The 17,371-nt window shown below is 39.2% G+C and overlaps 1 protein-coding gene across 8 annotated transcripts in view; it reads left to right on the top strand.

Annotated features, from left to right (window-relative positions):
* The window catches only part of CDK19 (cyclin dependent kinase 19), a 239,393-nt gene that overhangs the window by 189,036 nt on the left and 32,986 nt on the right, over positions 1-17,371 (top strand). For all 8 annotated transcript variants that reach the window (XM_043510831.1, XM_043510830.1, XM_043510826.1 and 5 more), the window contains 3 exons: positions 15,818-15,961; positions 16,201-16,270; positions 17,225-17,297. In XM_043510831.1, the coding sequence (XP_043366766.1) occupies positions 15,818-15,961; positions 16,201-16,270; positions 17,225-17,297 (287 nt within the window). The remainder of the gene's footprint in view (positions 1-15,817; positions 15,962-16,200; positions 16,271-17,224; positions 17,298-17,371) is intronic.

Raw genomic sequence — 17,371 nt, 5'->3', positions numbered from 1 at the left:
TCTCCCTAGTAGCTGTTCCTCACAACAGCAGCAGTGATTGTCCTACAGCCTCTGGCTCTGGAGTAGTTGGTTGAGTGGAAGTCTCCCTCTGGTGCAAAGCAGACACTTAGGAAATGTTTCCTCTTAAGTTGGGCAGGTCTTCCCTAGATGGGGTAGAGGAGTGGATTTCCTTAGGCTGCTGGGCAGAAGAGTGGGGCTTCAGGCTCCCTCCCAACACCAACACTTTGGACTGTGGCTGCACAGGCAGGCATCAGCAGCAGTGGTCACAGGTCTCTCACTTAGAACAGCAGCCATTTAGTCCCATCTTTTCCTTCCCTGAGCCTTGTCATGCACTGCTGTAGCAGCTGGTTAGGGAGCGGTGCTGTGGGGAGTATGCAGTGCATTGTCTACAAGGACTGCGTGGGGACATAAGGGAGTTTCCCTTATAGCTGCTGCCATAGTCACAGCAATATTTGAGTGCACTTTGAGAGTTGAAAATGTTAACAAGCAGAACCAGACTTAGCATTTTGCAGAGGATTACAAACAATTTTTTGGTCACTGCCTCTTTATCCCTCACCTCGCCTGTCTCCATCACACCACTATGCAGGGCTAACCTAAGGATTTTATGTAATTCTTTGGGATATGCCCAAACATAACTTACTTATTTTACGTACAAATTATAGTGGGATTGAATCTTTAGGTCTCCTCAGCCTCCTGCTGCAGAAATGGGTCCCAGCTGCAAATTTCTATTAGTCTCAGAAATCTGTTATCACTTATGTTTTCAAGGCTCCCTTCAGAAGGAATTGGGCTAAAAACTTACTTTTTAAATAAAAAGATTCTCTTTTAGAAAGCCAAAAGTTTGCATCAATTAACAAATGGTTCCTGCAAGCCACTCCTCCAGCTCATCAGTGCAGTAATAAAAATGTCTGTTGAAAAGGTTCAATTACTGGCTGCTGTTCACAGAGTGCTACAAAAGTTTTTTACCAAGTTGTAGTGTTGATATCAGCACTTGATCAAAGATAATTCTTTGACTTGTGCCAACCTTTACAGCCATCTAAGGGCACAAAACCATGATGCTGAGATATTTTAGCTTTCATCAATTTGAACTTCAAATTATTACAGCAATATCAAATATCTCTCAATGCTGCACTGCAGGTTAGTGCTCCAGATGACTACCTCATTCTCAAAATATGGATGGGATTGCTTCACAGACTGCCTTTCTGGCACTAGCGCTTTCACAGTCTGGCCAATTTAGTTACATATAAGGACACAAGAGTAACTCTCAGTGTCTCATATATAACTAAATGAATTAATGTAAGATTGAACCCCTCAGTGACACAGAGACACTAATATATTGTAAAGCAAAGCACTATGCTTAGTAAGAAGATAAAGCACTGCTCTCGGTGTCTGTGCTGTCTGAGAGGTAAAATATCTCTTAATCCTTTCTTCCCCATGAAGCAGATATGGCAGTTTAGGCCTTAAAAGCTTTATCTAGCTCCCACTGAAGTCAATAGAAAAACGCTTGTTGGCTTCACTATGAGTTTAAACAAGCACCCACTTTTCTTATCATGACTCATTCTACCATGGAAGAAGTCTTTTTTCACCTTGGAGCAACTGAGGAACATACTGGCATTTTAAAACTTGGAACTGGTTTTCAAAGAAGTGTCATAATTTATTAAAGCAGCTGCATGGAAATATGTGAGAGAGATTAGAGACCAATTTCCATCTTAATTCCACATGAAGTTAATCTCATAAGAACAGTATTGTGCACACAACTCCAACATGATGTTGTTCAATTTAATATTCTGTCTTCAGATTAGAAGAGAAAAATGGTAACTTCCTTTCCTTTTCAGAGGTAATATAAATACATCTTCCCTCCTCAGTGTCAAATTTCAGAAAACATGGGTAAAAGCAGTACCCTTCTGTGATACTTTAGGAGTCAACCCAGACCAGTAAGGGGTGGTGTTATCCCTCTAGCCCTGGGTGCTTTCTGTGCTGTGCAGCTTTGGCTCAGAGCTCTGATACCAGCAATGTGCTTTCAGCACAAAATGGCATCGCCCTGGCTTCTGCCTTGCAGGGCAACACCATCAGACCTTCCAGTCCTGACTTTCCCCAAAACTGTCTCCCTGGTAGTGTCTAGACCCTCTCACTGGAACATTCACAAAAGCTTACAAGTTGTTTCTCCTTGAAAGAGAAAGGACACAACAGCTTATTAACTTAACTGGGGTTAATGCACCCTTCCCTTCAATCACAGAAGTGAGTTAGTTTATAGTAAAACTAGTTTAACTACATAAAAACATAGATTTAAGTGATACCAAGTTAGAAGTAGTAGGGATAGAAATGGTTACAAACAAAAGTGAAAATATACTAGCAAGACTGAAATTCAACCAACATGAGCCTTCTTGTTGAAAGCTTTTTCAACATAGTCATTCTTCCAGCATGGCTGGCTGATCTTTAGCCAGGATCACAGAGCCCAGTGTGCTTGGTTTTCTTTGTCTCCTCAAGGCAAGGATAACTTGGGGGTTCTCTCCCTCTCTCTTTATACTCCAGTAAACCTTTGAAATGTATTCTTCTGAAGTGTAGCCCCAGATAATGTTCCTTTCCTTTGCTGAGTGTAGAAGCCATGCCAGCTTCTTCCCACTTGTGATTTTTTTTTTACAATGCAAATGCTCTTCCTGCAATCTCTGATGCAAATGAATAACCCACTGTTCTGGGTTGGGGTGTGAGACCCTTTCTTTTGTCTTCATAGTTCTTTTTAGATTTTCTGTACATTTATCACAAAAGAAGATTAATGATCAGTTAGTTATTAGTTTTCCAGTAATATATTACATGCCCCCTTTTGGATAAATATTATAACAGTGTGTGAGGTGCACTGAGCTGGTCAGTCAAGCTGAGACTCATTGCTACATACTAGAGAGCTCCATGCCATCTGGTACTGGGGGGCTCTTAGAGTCTCACTTTTTACTGTGTATATTACTCTGTGCGCATTTAATATCTGTCTGTTTCCTGGTGTATGCCTTACTGTGGCATCTGTATACTTATTGGGGATGTGTCCTTTTATTAACAGAAAGTCCCAGGAGAGAAGCTGAGGCAAAGAGAGTAAGTGGCTTGCTCAAGTCCCAAAATGGAGTCAATGTAAGAGCCAGGATTAGAAAATAGGAGTCCTTGACCTTCCAGTCCTATGCTTAGGCTACACCTTCCACAGTCACTTTAAAATTGCAAAGCATAATGCTCATACTTCTTGGAAATTTTCATAAAACATTCTGTTAAAAAAACAGTTCTGCCAATGCAGTATTTCTTGTACAGTGTTAATTCCTTCATCATTATAGGGGAGATGGAGCAATCCCTATACTTGGGCTGCCTAATGGTTTCCACTATAAAAGATTCTTGTTTCCTTCTCTGTGAGAAGCTCTCTCATCTCCATTATTTGCAGCAGCCCTATGATATTCAGTGAGGAAATCTCATGAAATCCCATTGTGCTTTTTTGGTGAGAAATAAACTTTAAAATGGTCGTTTCCCTTCTCTCACTTGTGTCTCAGGAAAATTTTGATGTCCTGGCAAAATAACAACATTTTCTGAGGCTGAGCTGATGCTTCTGGCAAAGCAGAAGTCTCAACATCAGCACATGCTGTACTGATAACACCTGGAAAGAGCTGTAGCACAGGGTAGGACAATACTCCCAACCTACCTGTGGTCCCAGTCACCCATGCCCCAATCTGGGGGCACCACACAGGTTAGAAAAGAGGAGAGAGCCAGACCAGGATCCAACTCCCCCCCCAAACCCAGCAGCTGGCCCTAGCAACCCAAATGGGGCTGGAGCTGCCCCCTGGGGCACCAAATGGGGCTGGAGCTCCTCCAATCCTCAGGGAGGGAGAATTGGGAGATAAGTCAGTCCCCCTGACTCAGCACATGGTCTCTCTGGGGTAACAGTCAGCTCCTACTGCCAGCTAATGTAGCTAGTCCTATTGCTCAAATGGTAGCAGCCTGTGAAGCAGTGTTGAAGGCTCAGGGTTCAAACATTGATGCTGCATGATGGGAATATTGTTATAGTTGTACAGACATTTTTTTTAAACTTTTTCCTATTATTTTTTAAAAGTCTAGGAAATTCCATACAACCAATCTACATTTAAAAGAATATTATTTGGGTTGTAAGACAAGCACTTGAAAGTTGGAAAATGCCAGATTTACAGTTGCCCACGTTACCTTAATTCTTGTGCATTATGATACAGATTATGATCACATCCTACTTTTCCCCACAGGTTCACTGGCTCATTCAGTGCACAGAGTGCACACACAAGGTGACAGAAATAAGGTTGTGTGGGCAATCCTAAATCTGGCATTTCCTAACTTTTGATTTTCTGATTTTGCAACTTAGCTATTTTGTTCTTTTCATGTAGTTTTTTGTATATAATATATTCTTTACAGTACATAAAAAAAGACTGTTCTTTAGGAGTTCATCTGTACCAGCTGCTCATTCCCCATGTGAAGTCATAACCCAATGCTTGCCACTGTAATTGACTGTAATGTTGCAAACAAGAGTATGACTGGAGATGCCTAATGCACAGCAGCCACTGAACTCAGAAGAGCTCAGAAACATCTTATGGAAATATTATGATGCATAGAGATGGAAGTACAAGAGTAGACATTTTGACATATAAAGAGAATTCTTTCTAAACAGAGTGAATGAAATCCTGGCCTTGTTGAAGAAAATGGGAATTTTGCCATAGACTTCAGTGGGGCCAGGATTTCACACAATTTTTTCAGTATTTTTCAGGAGGTATCAGTGAGAGTTTAAAACATGACATCAGTAGAGGCCTTAAGGGAAGTAATGCAAGTACTGGCAAAATACAGGCCAGTTTAAAGAAGTGGTGATAAAAACAAACAAATAACAAGCGTTTTTAAAAATTAGATACAGACTCTTGGTTTTATATCTTTCATCTTAATTTGCATATTATGGTTTTGTTCTATCTGATTTAAAATTGGCTTGGTCCTATATATGATGACCCTAGAGAGTAAAACTAATATTTCATTACAAGAATGGGTAAATACACACTCACTAGCTATGTACAGTCTCCAAATCTCTGAGATGTGGGTTGTTTTGACAGAACACTAACTTGCTCATCATATTTTCAAAGTACAAATTTCAGTTCTTCAGTTCTGTTCCTTTGAGATGCTGTTTGTTAAAGCTTCAGAGAATATTTGCCAACTTCTAGATGAGTGGTACCAAAAACTCCTGGCCCATTACCCATCAACATCACTGCCTGCTTCCTGGTGAAAAGCCAACTCATGCAAACGTGTCATCAAATCTGCATATGAGGCATCACATTGAAAAGAAAGGTTCAATAACCAGTCTTTTCCAAGAGCCACTTTTCCAGTGCTTAGAGAAATAAAATGTAAAGGTCCCACTCAAAGGCATAGTCGAAAAACTGTCTTTAAAAAAGAAGAAATTGGATTTCTTTTGTAAATTAAGGACAAATATTTTCCCCCGTATCAGAAATAAAGAAAAAAAGTGAGAATTTTTTCTCACATCTTCAAATATTTAGACATATTTTTATTACATTTTATCCTATCTTTAAGTACTTGAAGAAATTATGTTTAATAATAATGTTTAAGTACAGTCAGCCTGTACTTCTGTAGTATCATAGTGTGTCCAGATCACTTGGGAGCCCTGAATTAATATACTAAGATTCAGGATCAAACTGTACCATATCAGTAGCTGAATTCAATACATGCATGCTGCTTGTATGACCACACAGAAACTAACACTTCAGATTATACTCTTGCCAGTCTACTCTGGGTTGTATGTAAAATTTTGAATGATTTTTTGAGTAATATCTATCTTAGTGATTGTAAAATCTTGATGAATCGTCCTTGGATGTTGCAGGTATACCTGTTACATAGAGCCTATCTCTTTTTTTCTTTCTTCTCTCACTCTACTCCATGCTGAAAGATTTTTTTTCTTGCTTCAGCAGCCCCCTTCACCAACACTGCCTAACATGTACCCCAAGCAGAGTTTTGAAAAGGGAGAATTTCCAGATTCTCTAGGAAGTCCCCGAGGGATTTCACTATAACTATTGATTTTATAAAAAGAAAAGGAGTACTTGTGGCACCTTAGAGACTAACAAATTTATTAGAGCATAAGCTTTCGTGAGCTACAGCTCACTTCATCGGATGCATTTGGTGGAAAAAACAGAGGAGAGATTTATATACACACACACAGAGAACATGAAACAATGGGTTTATCATACACACTGTAAGGAGAGTGATCACTTAAGATAAGCCATCACCAACAGCGGGGGGGGGGAGGAGGAGGAAAACCTTTCATGGTGACAAGCAGGTAGGCTAATTCCAGCAGTTAACAAGAATATCAGAGGAACAGTGGGGGGTGGGGTGGGAGGGAGAAATACCATGGGGAAATAGTTTTACTTTGTGTAATGACTCATCCATTCCCAGTCTCTATTCAAGCCTAAGTTAATTGTATCCAGTTTGCAAATTAATTCCAATTCAGCAGTCTCTCGTTGGAGTCTGTTTTTGAAGCTTTTTTGTTGAAGTATAGCCACTCTTAGGTCTGTGATCGAGTGACCAGAGAGATTGAAGTGTTCTCCAACTGGTTTTTGAATGTTATAATTCTTGACGTCTGATTTGTGTCCATTCATTCTTTTACGTAGAGACTGTCCAGTTTGGCCAATGTACATGGCAGAGGGGCATTGCTGGCACATGATGGCATATATCACATTGGTAGATGCGCAGGTGAACGAGCCTCTGATAGTGTGGCTGATGTGATTAGGCCCTATGATGGTATCCCCTGAATAGATATGTGGACAGAGTTGGCAACGGGCTTTGTTGCAAGGATAGGTTCCTGGGTTAGTGGTTCTGTTGTGTGGTGTGTGGTTGCTGGTGAGTATTTGCTTCAGATTGGGGGGCTGTCTGTAAGCAAGGACTGGTCTGTCTCCCAAGATCTGAGAGAGCGATGGCTCGTCCTTCAGGATAGGTTGTAGATCCTTGATGATGCGTTGGAGGGGTTTTAGTTGGGGGCTGAAGGTGATGGCTAGTGGCGTTCTGTTGTTTTCTTTGTTGGGCCTGTCCTGTAGTAGGTGACTTCTGGGTACTCTTCTGGCTCTGTCAATCTGTTTCTTCACTTCAGCAGGTGGGTACTGTAGTTGTAGGAATGCATGATAGAGATCTTGTAGGTGTTTGTCTCTGTCTGAGGGGTTGGAGCAAATGCGGTTATATCGTAGCGCTTGGCTGTAGACAATGGATCGAGTGGTATGATCTGGATGAAAGCTAGAGGCATGTAGGTAGGAATAGCGGTCAGTAGGTTTCCGATATAGGGTGGTGTTTATGTGACCATCGCTTATTAGCACCGTAGTGTCCAGGAAGTGGATCTCTTGTGTGGACTGGTCCAGGCTGAGGTTGATGGTGGGATGGAAATTGTTGAAATCATGGTGGAATTCCTCAAGAGCTTCTTTTCCATGGGTCCAGATGATGAAGATGTCATCAATGTAGCGCAAGTAGAGTAGGGGCATTAGGGAACGAGAGCTGAGGAAGCGTTGTTCTAAGTCAGCCATAAAAATGTTGGCATACTGTGGGGCCATGCGGGTACCCATCGCAGTGCCGCTGATTTGAAGGTATACATTGTCACCAAATGTGAAATAGTTATGGGTCAGGACAAAGTCACAAAGTTCTGCCACCAGGTTAGCCGTGACAGTATCGGGGATACTGTTCCTGACGGCTTGAAATCCATCTTTGTGTGGAATGTTGGTGTAGAGGGCTTCTACATCCATAGTGGCTAGGATGGTGTTTTTAGGAAGATCACCAATGGACTGTAGTTTCCTCAGGAAATCGGTGGTGTCTCGAAGATAGCTGGGAGTGCTGGTAACGAAGGGCCTGAGGAGGGAGTCTACATAGCCAGACAATCCTGCTGTCAGGGTGCCAATGCCTGAGATGATGGGGCGTCCAGGATTTCCAGGTTTATGGATCTTGGGTAGCAGATAGAATACCCCAGGTCCTGGCTCCAGGGGTGTGTCTGTGCGGATTTGTTCTTGTGCTTTTTCAGGGAGTTTCTTGAGCAAATGCTGTAGTTTCTTTTGGTAACTCTCAGTGGGATCAGAGGGTAATGGCTTGTAGAAAGTGGTGTTGGAGAGCTGCCTAGTAGCCTCTTGTTCATACTCTGACCTATTCATGATGACGACAGCACCTCCTTTGTCAGCCTTTTTGATTATGATGTCAGAGTTGTTTCTGAGGCTGTGGATGGCACTGTGTTCTGCATGGCTGAGGTTATGGGGTAAGCGATGCTGCTTTTCCACAATTTCAGCTCGTGCACGTCGGCGGAAGCAGTCTATGTAGAAATCCAGGCTGCTGTTTCGACCTTCAGGAGGAGTCCACCTAGAATCCTTCTTTTTGTAGTGTTGGCAGGAAGGTCTCTGTGGGTTAATATGTTGGTCAGAGGTGTGTTGGAAATATTCCTTGAGTCTGAGACGTCGAAAATAGGATTCTAGGTCACCACAGAACTGTATCATGTTCGTGGGGGTGGAGGGGCAAAAGGAGAGGCCCCGAGATAGGACAGATTCTTCCGCTGGGCTAAGAGTATAGTTGGATAGATTAACAATATTGCTGGGTGGGTTACGGGAACCATTGTTGTGGCCCCTTGTGGCATATAGTAGTTTAGATAGCTTAGTGTCCTTTTTCTTTTGTAGAGAATCAAAGTGTGTTTTGTAAATGGCTTGTCTAGTTTTTGTAAAGTCCAGCCACGTGGAAGTTTGTGTGGAAGGTTGGTTCTTTATGAGAGTATCCAGTTTTGAGAGCTCATTCTTAATCTTTCCCTGTTTGCTGTAGAGGATGTTACCTAGGGAGGTGGTAGAATCTCCTTCCTTAGAGGTTTTTAAGGTCAGGCTTGACAAAGCCCTGGCTGGGATGATTTAACTGGGACTTGGTCCTGCTTTGAGCAGGGGGTTGGACTAGATGACCTTCTGGGGTCCCTTCCAACCCTGATATTCTATGATTCTATGATTCTATGTTGATCAGGTGGTTCCGCAGTTTCCTTGAGAGTGTGTGGCACAAGCTGTCAGCATAGTCTGTGTGGTATGTAGATTGTAATGGATTTTTTACCTTCAGTCCTTTCGTCCTTTCAGTGCTTACAGACAGCCCCCCAATCTGAAGCAAATACTCACCAGCAACCACACACCACACAACAGAACCACTAACCCAGGAACCTATCCTTGCAACAAAGCCCGTTGCCAACTCTGTCCACAAATCTATTCAGGGGATACCATCATAGGGCCTAATCACATCAGCCACACTATCAGAGGCTCGTTCACCTGCGCATCTACCAATGTGATATATGCCATCATGTGCCAGCAATGCCCCTCTGCCATGTACATTGGCCAAACTGGACAGTCTCTACGTAAAAGAATGAATGGACACAAATCAGACGTCAAGAATTATAACATTCAAAAACCAGTTGGAGAACACTTCAATCTCTCTGGTCACTCGATCACAGACCTAAGAGTGGCTATACTTCAACAAAAAAGCTTCAAAAACAGACTCCAACGAGAGACTGCTGAATTGGAATTAATTTGCAAACTGGATACAATTAACTTAGGCTTGAATAGAGACTGGGAATGGATGAGTCATTACACAAAGTAAAACTATTTCCCCATGGTATTTCTCCCTCCCACCCCACCCCCCACTGTTCCTCTGATATTCTTGTTAACTGCTGGAATTAGCCTACCTGCTTGTCACCATGAAAGGTTTTCCTCCTTCCCCCCCCGCTGTTGGTGATGGCTTATCTTAAGTGATCACTCTCCTTACAGTGTGTATGATAAACCCATTGTTTCATGTTCTCTGTGTGTGTGTATATAAATCTCTCCTCTGTTTTTTCCACCAAATGCATCCGATGAAGTGAGCTGTAGCTCACGAAAGCTTATGCTCTAATAAATTTGTTAGTCTCTAAGGTGCCACAAGTACTCCTTTTCTTTTTGCGAATACAGACTAACACGGCTGCTACTCTGAAACCTATTGATTTTATGTGGAAAACACTCAGATACTATGGTGATGGGCTGCAGTATAAAACTCTTAAACAGATGAGTAGATTCATAGAGTTTAAGGTCAGAAGGGACCATTAGATTATCCAGTCTGACTTCCTGTGTATCACAGGGCATTGCATTTCACACAGTTGCCTCTGTACTGAGTTCATAACTTTGTTCATAAAGCATATCTTGAAGCATCCAGTCTTGATTTGAAGACCAAGATATAGAGAATATACCACTTCCCTTGTAGTATGTTCCAGTGGGTAATCACCCTTACTGTTAAAAATTTATGCCTTATTTCTAATGTCAATGTATCTGGCTTTAAGCTTCTAGCAATTGGTTTTTGTAATGCCTTTATCTGCTGGATTAAAGAACCCTTTAATACCTGATATTTTCTTTCCATGGAGGTACTTATACATTTCATTCAAGTCACCTCTCGTTCTTCTTTTCAATAAGTTAAACAGAGTGGGCTCTTTAAATTTTTCACTGTAAGGGCTTGTCTACATGAGGAAAAGCCCAGAACTTACAACTGCTGAATAGCTATTCTGCACTAACTCCCATGTGGACACCCTTTGTTAGTGCAGAATAAGAGCCTCCACGTGGAGAATTAGTGCTGAATAGTTATTGTGCTTTAAATTCAGACCCTAGCTATTTCACACTAATTTCCCTTTGAATTCCCCATGTATACTTACACTTTAGCTACAGTGCTAATGTGACATGGGTTATGCAGAATGCATCCTAATTTAGCAGCTGTCCTAAAAAGCCATTATTTCACACATTTCAAAGCTAGGACATTGCCAATCATAAAAGCTTTCTAATAATATGGGCATACAGGCACTTATAAGAACAGCAGATAGCTAAACAATCATAATGAAAGTGGATATATTTAAAGTCTGTTCTCCCAGTTATAAAACATCATGAGACACTTTTAAAATATATGGATAATAATTACAATAGTGAAGACATTACAGGTGGGAACTGGGAGACAGTCATAAAAAAGAATCTTACATTGCAGAAGGGAACTGGGAACTTAGTCATTTCCTTCAACAACAGTTAGTCCACCCTCAAAGCTATGGAGCAAAGTTAACAGGAGTGAGACTGGTTGGGCTTGGGGTTGTTTGAGGAGGGGAGAGAGCCTGGACAGCTATGAAAAGCAGAGTTCAAAAGGTTAAGGTAACAGTCAAGTAAGCATCTGAACTTGAAATTTGTCATTTCTAAATGAAGCCCTTTATAGATAGAAGTATTTCTGTTTGCCATATCCTCCATCCCAAAATGTACTATAAGTTATTCTGTTCCAGTATTTTATCAATGAAATAAGAACCATCGCCATGGATAGATACGTGTTCATCTCTCAATCTTCACCATAGCATAGGAAAAGGAGAGTGGAAGATAGAACCAAGCTGACAGGGAAAGTAATATAATTTGGTTTATGGTTCAGGATATTGCCATTCACCAAATCAGGGAACATTATATGCTTTCTCTGCAGAAATGTATGCAATCAAGTCCAGGCTGCAACATTTTTAGTTTCTGTAGACCAGAGTTGGAATATAGCAAGAGTTTGTTACTAGAAAATCAAGTAAGGGTAAAATTAATGTAGTAAAATAAAAAAACTTGGCTATATTAAGCCAGCATGTCGCTTTGTTAGGCTATTTTGTTGAACTTCTAAAACCTTATATGCATTGTTACCCTCCTAGTTTGGAGGGGATTGTGCTTTTGGTCCTGGAGGCATAGAGGAGCAAAATGTACACTGTCCATGCTTAACTTCAGTAGCTCAGGAGCAGTGAAATATCCCTTCTCCTGACCTTTAGGGACGGGGAAAGGGAAGAACCTATTGTGATAGACTTATACTGCTTTTTTCAAATTATTTAAGGGTGTTTTAAAACATATGTATTGTAAATATTATAAATATGAATTAAAACTGTTGTTTTAATGCTGTATTTTATATGAGGTGCCGGAAGCAGGAAAGGTGGAGAAGCGATATATTTTATATTTGAAAGACTTTTTAAAATCTCATTTGAACGTTTAGTGCTCAACCCTGCAAACACTTCCAAGGCTAGTGGTTACTATTGTGGGTCTAGTCTCTTTGGTTTCAACTGGGGTTAAACACTGTACTAAGGTTATATCTACACTACCACGGCTACAGCTATGGTGCTGTAGCTGTATTGCTGCAGGTTTCAGAGTAGCAGCCGTGTTAGTCTGTATTCGCAAAAAGAAAAGGAGTACTTGTGGCACCTTAGAGACTAACAAATTTATTTGAGCATAAGCTTTCGTGAGCTACAGCTACAGCTCACGAAAGCTTATGCTCAAATAAATTTGTTAGTCTCTAAGGTGCCACAAGTACTCCTTTTCTTGTATTGCTGCAGCATCATCACATAGATGCTTTCTACATCGATGGAAGGGCTTTTCCATTGATTACAGTTAATCTATCTCTCTGAGAGGTGGTAGAATCCTTCCATCAACCTAGCGTGTTTACACCAGGGGTTAGGTTGACATAGTAACATAATTAGGTCAATCTAACTTTTAAGTATTGACCATGCCTAAATGTTTACAGGATTGGATCCATATGGTAGATAAGGGCAGGAGGATTATCTTTTATTTTTATCAAAAAGATGAGACCCAAACTATACATGATTGATTTAATTCAAATAATCCAGGAGATACACTGGTGTATATAGGAACATTTGTACTGAAGGAGCTTCTATGCTATTTCCAGAATTATTCTTTCTATAGAAATACCACTATGGTAGATAATTATCACAAATTGCCAATATTATACAAAAGCAAAGTTGAGAAATGTGATGGAAAAATTCCTAATAGCAGGCTGGATTGGATAAATCAAAGCGATTTAAATCACAGATTTTAATCATGTTTTGCATTTATATTTTTTAGTTATTTTCCTAATTAAATGTTGGATCTCCCTTGTTGGCAACCATTAAAACATGTTGATTTACAATTAAATATAGCCTTTACACTAAATTTTGTGCTTTTTTTTCTAATAAGGTGGATATAATATATATATTTTTAAGCAGTTATATGGCTTAACTCACGTTTACACAGATTCTTAATTTTTACATTTCATTAATTTTTTATTAGCAGGTTTGTACATGATTTGTCAAGTTCTGTTTGGATAGAAATTAAAATTCAATTTGTAGTTAGTTAATGGAACTGATTGTTTCTTGTCACCATGTCCTTCAAGATTTTAGAACTCGTAGATTTCATCCTTTCCCAACTGTGTTTTTTTTTTTTTAAATATGTTGGAAGAGGAAAACAAACTTTCCTGCTTTTTTTTTTTCATCACCCAGCTGGGTTCTTAACTTTGAATGAATTAGTCATTGAACTGAACTAGTAGAATAAACTGAAATAAAAAATATTCTTTCTGCACATGCAGAAGTGGCTACCGATTTCAAACGCTGGTTTAGCACTTCAGTAAACCATGATGTTCCAGGTGCTTAGCCAGTGATTTCTGCCTGTTCAGTGGTTTCTTTGAAAGTTGGCAGCAAACATGTATTGCTTAATGTCTTAAAAAGTTTAATTTAAATTATTTTAATAGATTATAGTAAGTTTACTCCTTAATGTAGGTTGTCATAATTTCAGATTTACTTATGTTTGTTTTTAAAAAATAAACCCATATTTAATTTAAAATAGAAAATCTGATTTAAATTTAAAAAATCAGATTTTTTAAAAATAGTTGGTTTTGATCGGCTCTGCCTAGCAGTAAGGGCAATTAAGCACTTGCAGCAGTAGTTGCCAATGACATGTTTTATAGCAAATTAGTATAGAGAAAATCCTGACCCACTTGGATTGCAATTCATGATGCCTTTTCTAGCTGTATAAATCTGTAATTCTATACAAAATGAAAGTTACAGATTTTCTATAATTTATTAAGTATTCTGAAGATATTTTTTGATAATACCCTGAAGTTAGGGTGACCAGATAGCAAGTGTGAAAAATCGGGACCAGAGGTGGGGGTGTAACAGGTGCCTATATAAGAAAAAGCCCCAAATATCGGGACTGTCTCTATAAAATTGGAACATCTGGTCACTTTACCTTAAATTGAAGGGAATCCAGCAAGAGGCATAACAGGCTAAACTCAGGAATTATGAGCCGCACATATTAAAAAATGTAATGACTGAAAAGCAACATAGTTAAAGTACTTTCATGTTGCCCAGTAATCCATTTCTTGAGTAAATGAAACATTAATCTGAAATGTTGAGTTTACAGCCTGTGTGTGTTTAAAAAAAATTATTATAGAAAAACATCTACTTGTTGCTGTGGCAACTTTTGTGAAGCCAGGAGGACAGAGAAATGTACTTTCTCTGTTAATCTATATCACAAAGACCCAGGATACTTTAATCCATCCCCACCTGTAAACTGCTTTACTCACAGCCTAGCTTGTGAGGGAATAGTCTTCCAAAGTTGAATGTGCCATATCTGAGGAGGTTTTCCGCCTCATCTTTGCCACCAAAAGGAGATCACTGATTGCATATTTTACTTTGAGTGGAAGAAGTTAAACACCTCTTGTAAGACTGAATGATTAAGTCTTTTCACTTGACCCACATAGAAATTATGTAAATACCAGGCTGCCCAGTCTACAGGAGAAAATATTAAGAACAAAAGATGTTTTCACGCAAATACCCCTAATAATAAAATCAAAGCAAGACAACACCTGAGAATGTAACCTAAATATGTATAAAAGTAATGAGATGAAATATTGAAAGGGAAAATTTAAGATGACTGTCAGGAAAATGTCTGACGATAAGATGTTGACTTGTGGAATGGTATTTCTCAAAGGAAATAGAGAAATTTGGGACGCTGAAAACTAACTGGAGAAAATAATACAAAGGGTAATATGAGGAAAAATTAAAAATTATTTTTCTGCTGGTGCCTAATTCAGCTGCCAGTATTTCTTTTCCCACCCTCAAGCCCATTGCTTGACAATTTTACATTTTTAGGGTGTTTAGCGTAATGTAACTTTGTTGTAGTACAGAACTCTTAGGACTGCTGTGAGTGGAGTTAGCTAGCTAACATATAATCTATAGATTTATTTAACATCACTGAAATTGCTGTTCTTATAGATTTTGTTTTGAACAGCATGTGAACATGACAGAACACAAAATCTTTTTGTATAAAATTAATGTTACTAGAATTTGCTTTCATCGAGATGATCAGTCTGTTGTACTGTTCATTAATGCATGTGGTATCAAGCTACTGTAGAGTACAATGTTGTAAAATGGTTCCAAAGGGCGTTACTGAGCATGTATCAGAGTCTTTTTAATTGGTTAAGAAAGCTGCAGTCTGTCTTCTTTCTTAGCTAAAATTTGGATCTTGCTCTCTTCATTTTATCTAGTCTTTATTGTTTGCCCAGACACACAAGCTGCTATAATTTTTCTTTTCAGTATATATTTGATTTCCTTATAGGAATTGCGTTAGAGTATCTGATAGAGCTATTATTTCAATGTATCCTTTTTGGAGCATTATGTTCTGTTTTAGATAATCACTTGAATGTCCTGAAGATTAAGTTGTCAGCAGAGATTGGGAGGGCTTCTGCTGTAACTCTGAATGTATTGCTATTCTGTGTTAGATTGCTAGAGTCCAACTTCAGATAGAATTTACAAGACAGTTTGTTTGATTTGGCTTGTAACTAATATGTGGTGATGCAGTTATTCCATTTCCTGTGTGTTAATTTATTGCATGTTTTAAAATTATTGTCATGAATTTTCATGTGAGTTATTGTGTCTGTACTGTGTAAAATAGAAATCAGGCTGATGGAATATAGTCAATTCACCTAAATTATCTTCTCTCTTTCCTAGATATTTGGGCAATTGGGTGTATATTTGCTGAGCTATTGACTTCAGAACCTATTTTTCACTGTCGTCAGGAAGACATCAAAACGAGCAATCCTTTTCATCATGATCAGCTAGATCGCATTTTTAGTGTAATGGGATTCCCAGCAGGTAATTTACTTTCATTAAAAGGTCAGGCATAAACCCTTTGAGTTAGATTTTGTTTTAAAGGAAATTACTAGCTCTATAGCTTTATAAAAGCTGGCAGTATGATGGATGTGGAGTCTCTGCCCAAGAAAGTGGTGGGATTTGTGGAATAACAGAACAATGTCAGACAAATATTACAGTTTATGTACATTATATTATTTAACTAGCACTTTAAACTGTCCAATTGCTTTATCTTTTCTAAGATAAAGACTGGGAAGATATAAGGAAGATGCCAGAATATCCCACACTTCAAAAAGACTTCAGGAGAACAACGTAAGTGATTATACCACAGACAGTGGTTAAAAACTGCTTGTAATAGATACACAGAAATCAGCACTAGTGATTAGCTTCAGTTATCTTCTGTCTTGTTTAGACTTTGGAAGAGTATTTATTTGGATTTTAAAAGAACGCTAGTGTCCATCTTTTAATGTTGGCAAGAGGTTTTGCTGAGTAAGTCAGATCGTTCCCTGCACTGGTAGACAAGGAAGGGAAATCGTGCAGGGAGCAACATAGTCCAGGACAAGGCACGGGTCTGGGATTCAGGAGATTTGAGTACTATTTCCAGCTCTGCCCTGGATTTTCTGAGTGACCTTTGGCAAACCACCTGATGCCCCTGTGCATCAGTTTCCCTCTTTGTAAAATAATCATAGTTACCCACAGAGATCTAGAGATTAAAAGCAAGACATAAATTCTATGTCTGATTATTCTTAATGGGAATATTTGAACTCAGGAAATGCAAAGATTTCACATGGCTCATGCTTCTGTTGGGAAAAGGGACAGGTTTGTTTCTCTGCCAACTGAAGGGAATAGTTGCAACAGCTTCTCAAATGGCAAATAATGATGCAGTGGCTGCACTGTTGGAGCCATTGTGCCTGTCTGACAAGGTAGCTTCCACTAGGATAGGGCAGCTCTGCCCTCCCTACAACATTTGCTATGGCTTTGTGCTACCATCAAGACCTCAGCCATACATCAAAGCTGTATGTTCCATTGTAATAAAGTAAACAGTGTAATAAAATAAACAAACAATTTAAAAAATACTAACACTGAAAGCTAGGGCAAACATTCACACTTCACAAATAGAGTGTATGACAATGTAGGACATTATATCTTCTAACAAATGAAATACAAAATGTGTCCTTTTGGACTAGTATACATTTTCTTTATTGCTTGGTGCAGTGCCATAATCCTAAAGTATATTATTTTTCAAATGTGTTTACAATTTTTCAGATATGCCAATAGTAGCCTCATAAAATACATGGAGAAACACAAAGTCAAGCCTGACAGTAAAGTTTTCCTTTTGGTACGTACATCATTGTGCTATTAGGGATTATTTTACTTTGAAATATAATTGTGATATTAAAACAGTTCTATTTC

This window comes from Dermochelys coriacea, chromosome 3 (assembly GCF_009764565.3).
Source record: "Dermochelys coriacea isolate rDerCor1 chromosome 3, rDerCor1.pri.v4, whole genome shotgun sequence".
Classification (NCBI taxonomy): domain Eukaryota; kingdom Metazoa; phylum Chordata; order Testudines; family Dermochelyidae; genus Dermochelys; species Dermochelys coriacea.
This window is presented reverse-complemented; position numbering and strand designations above follow the sequence as displayed.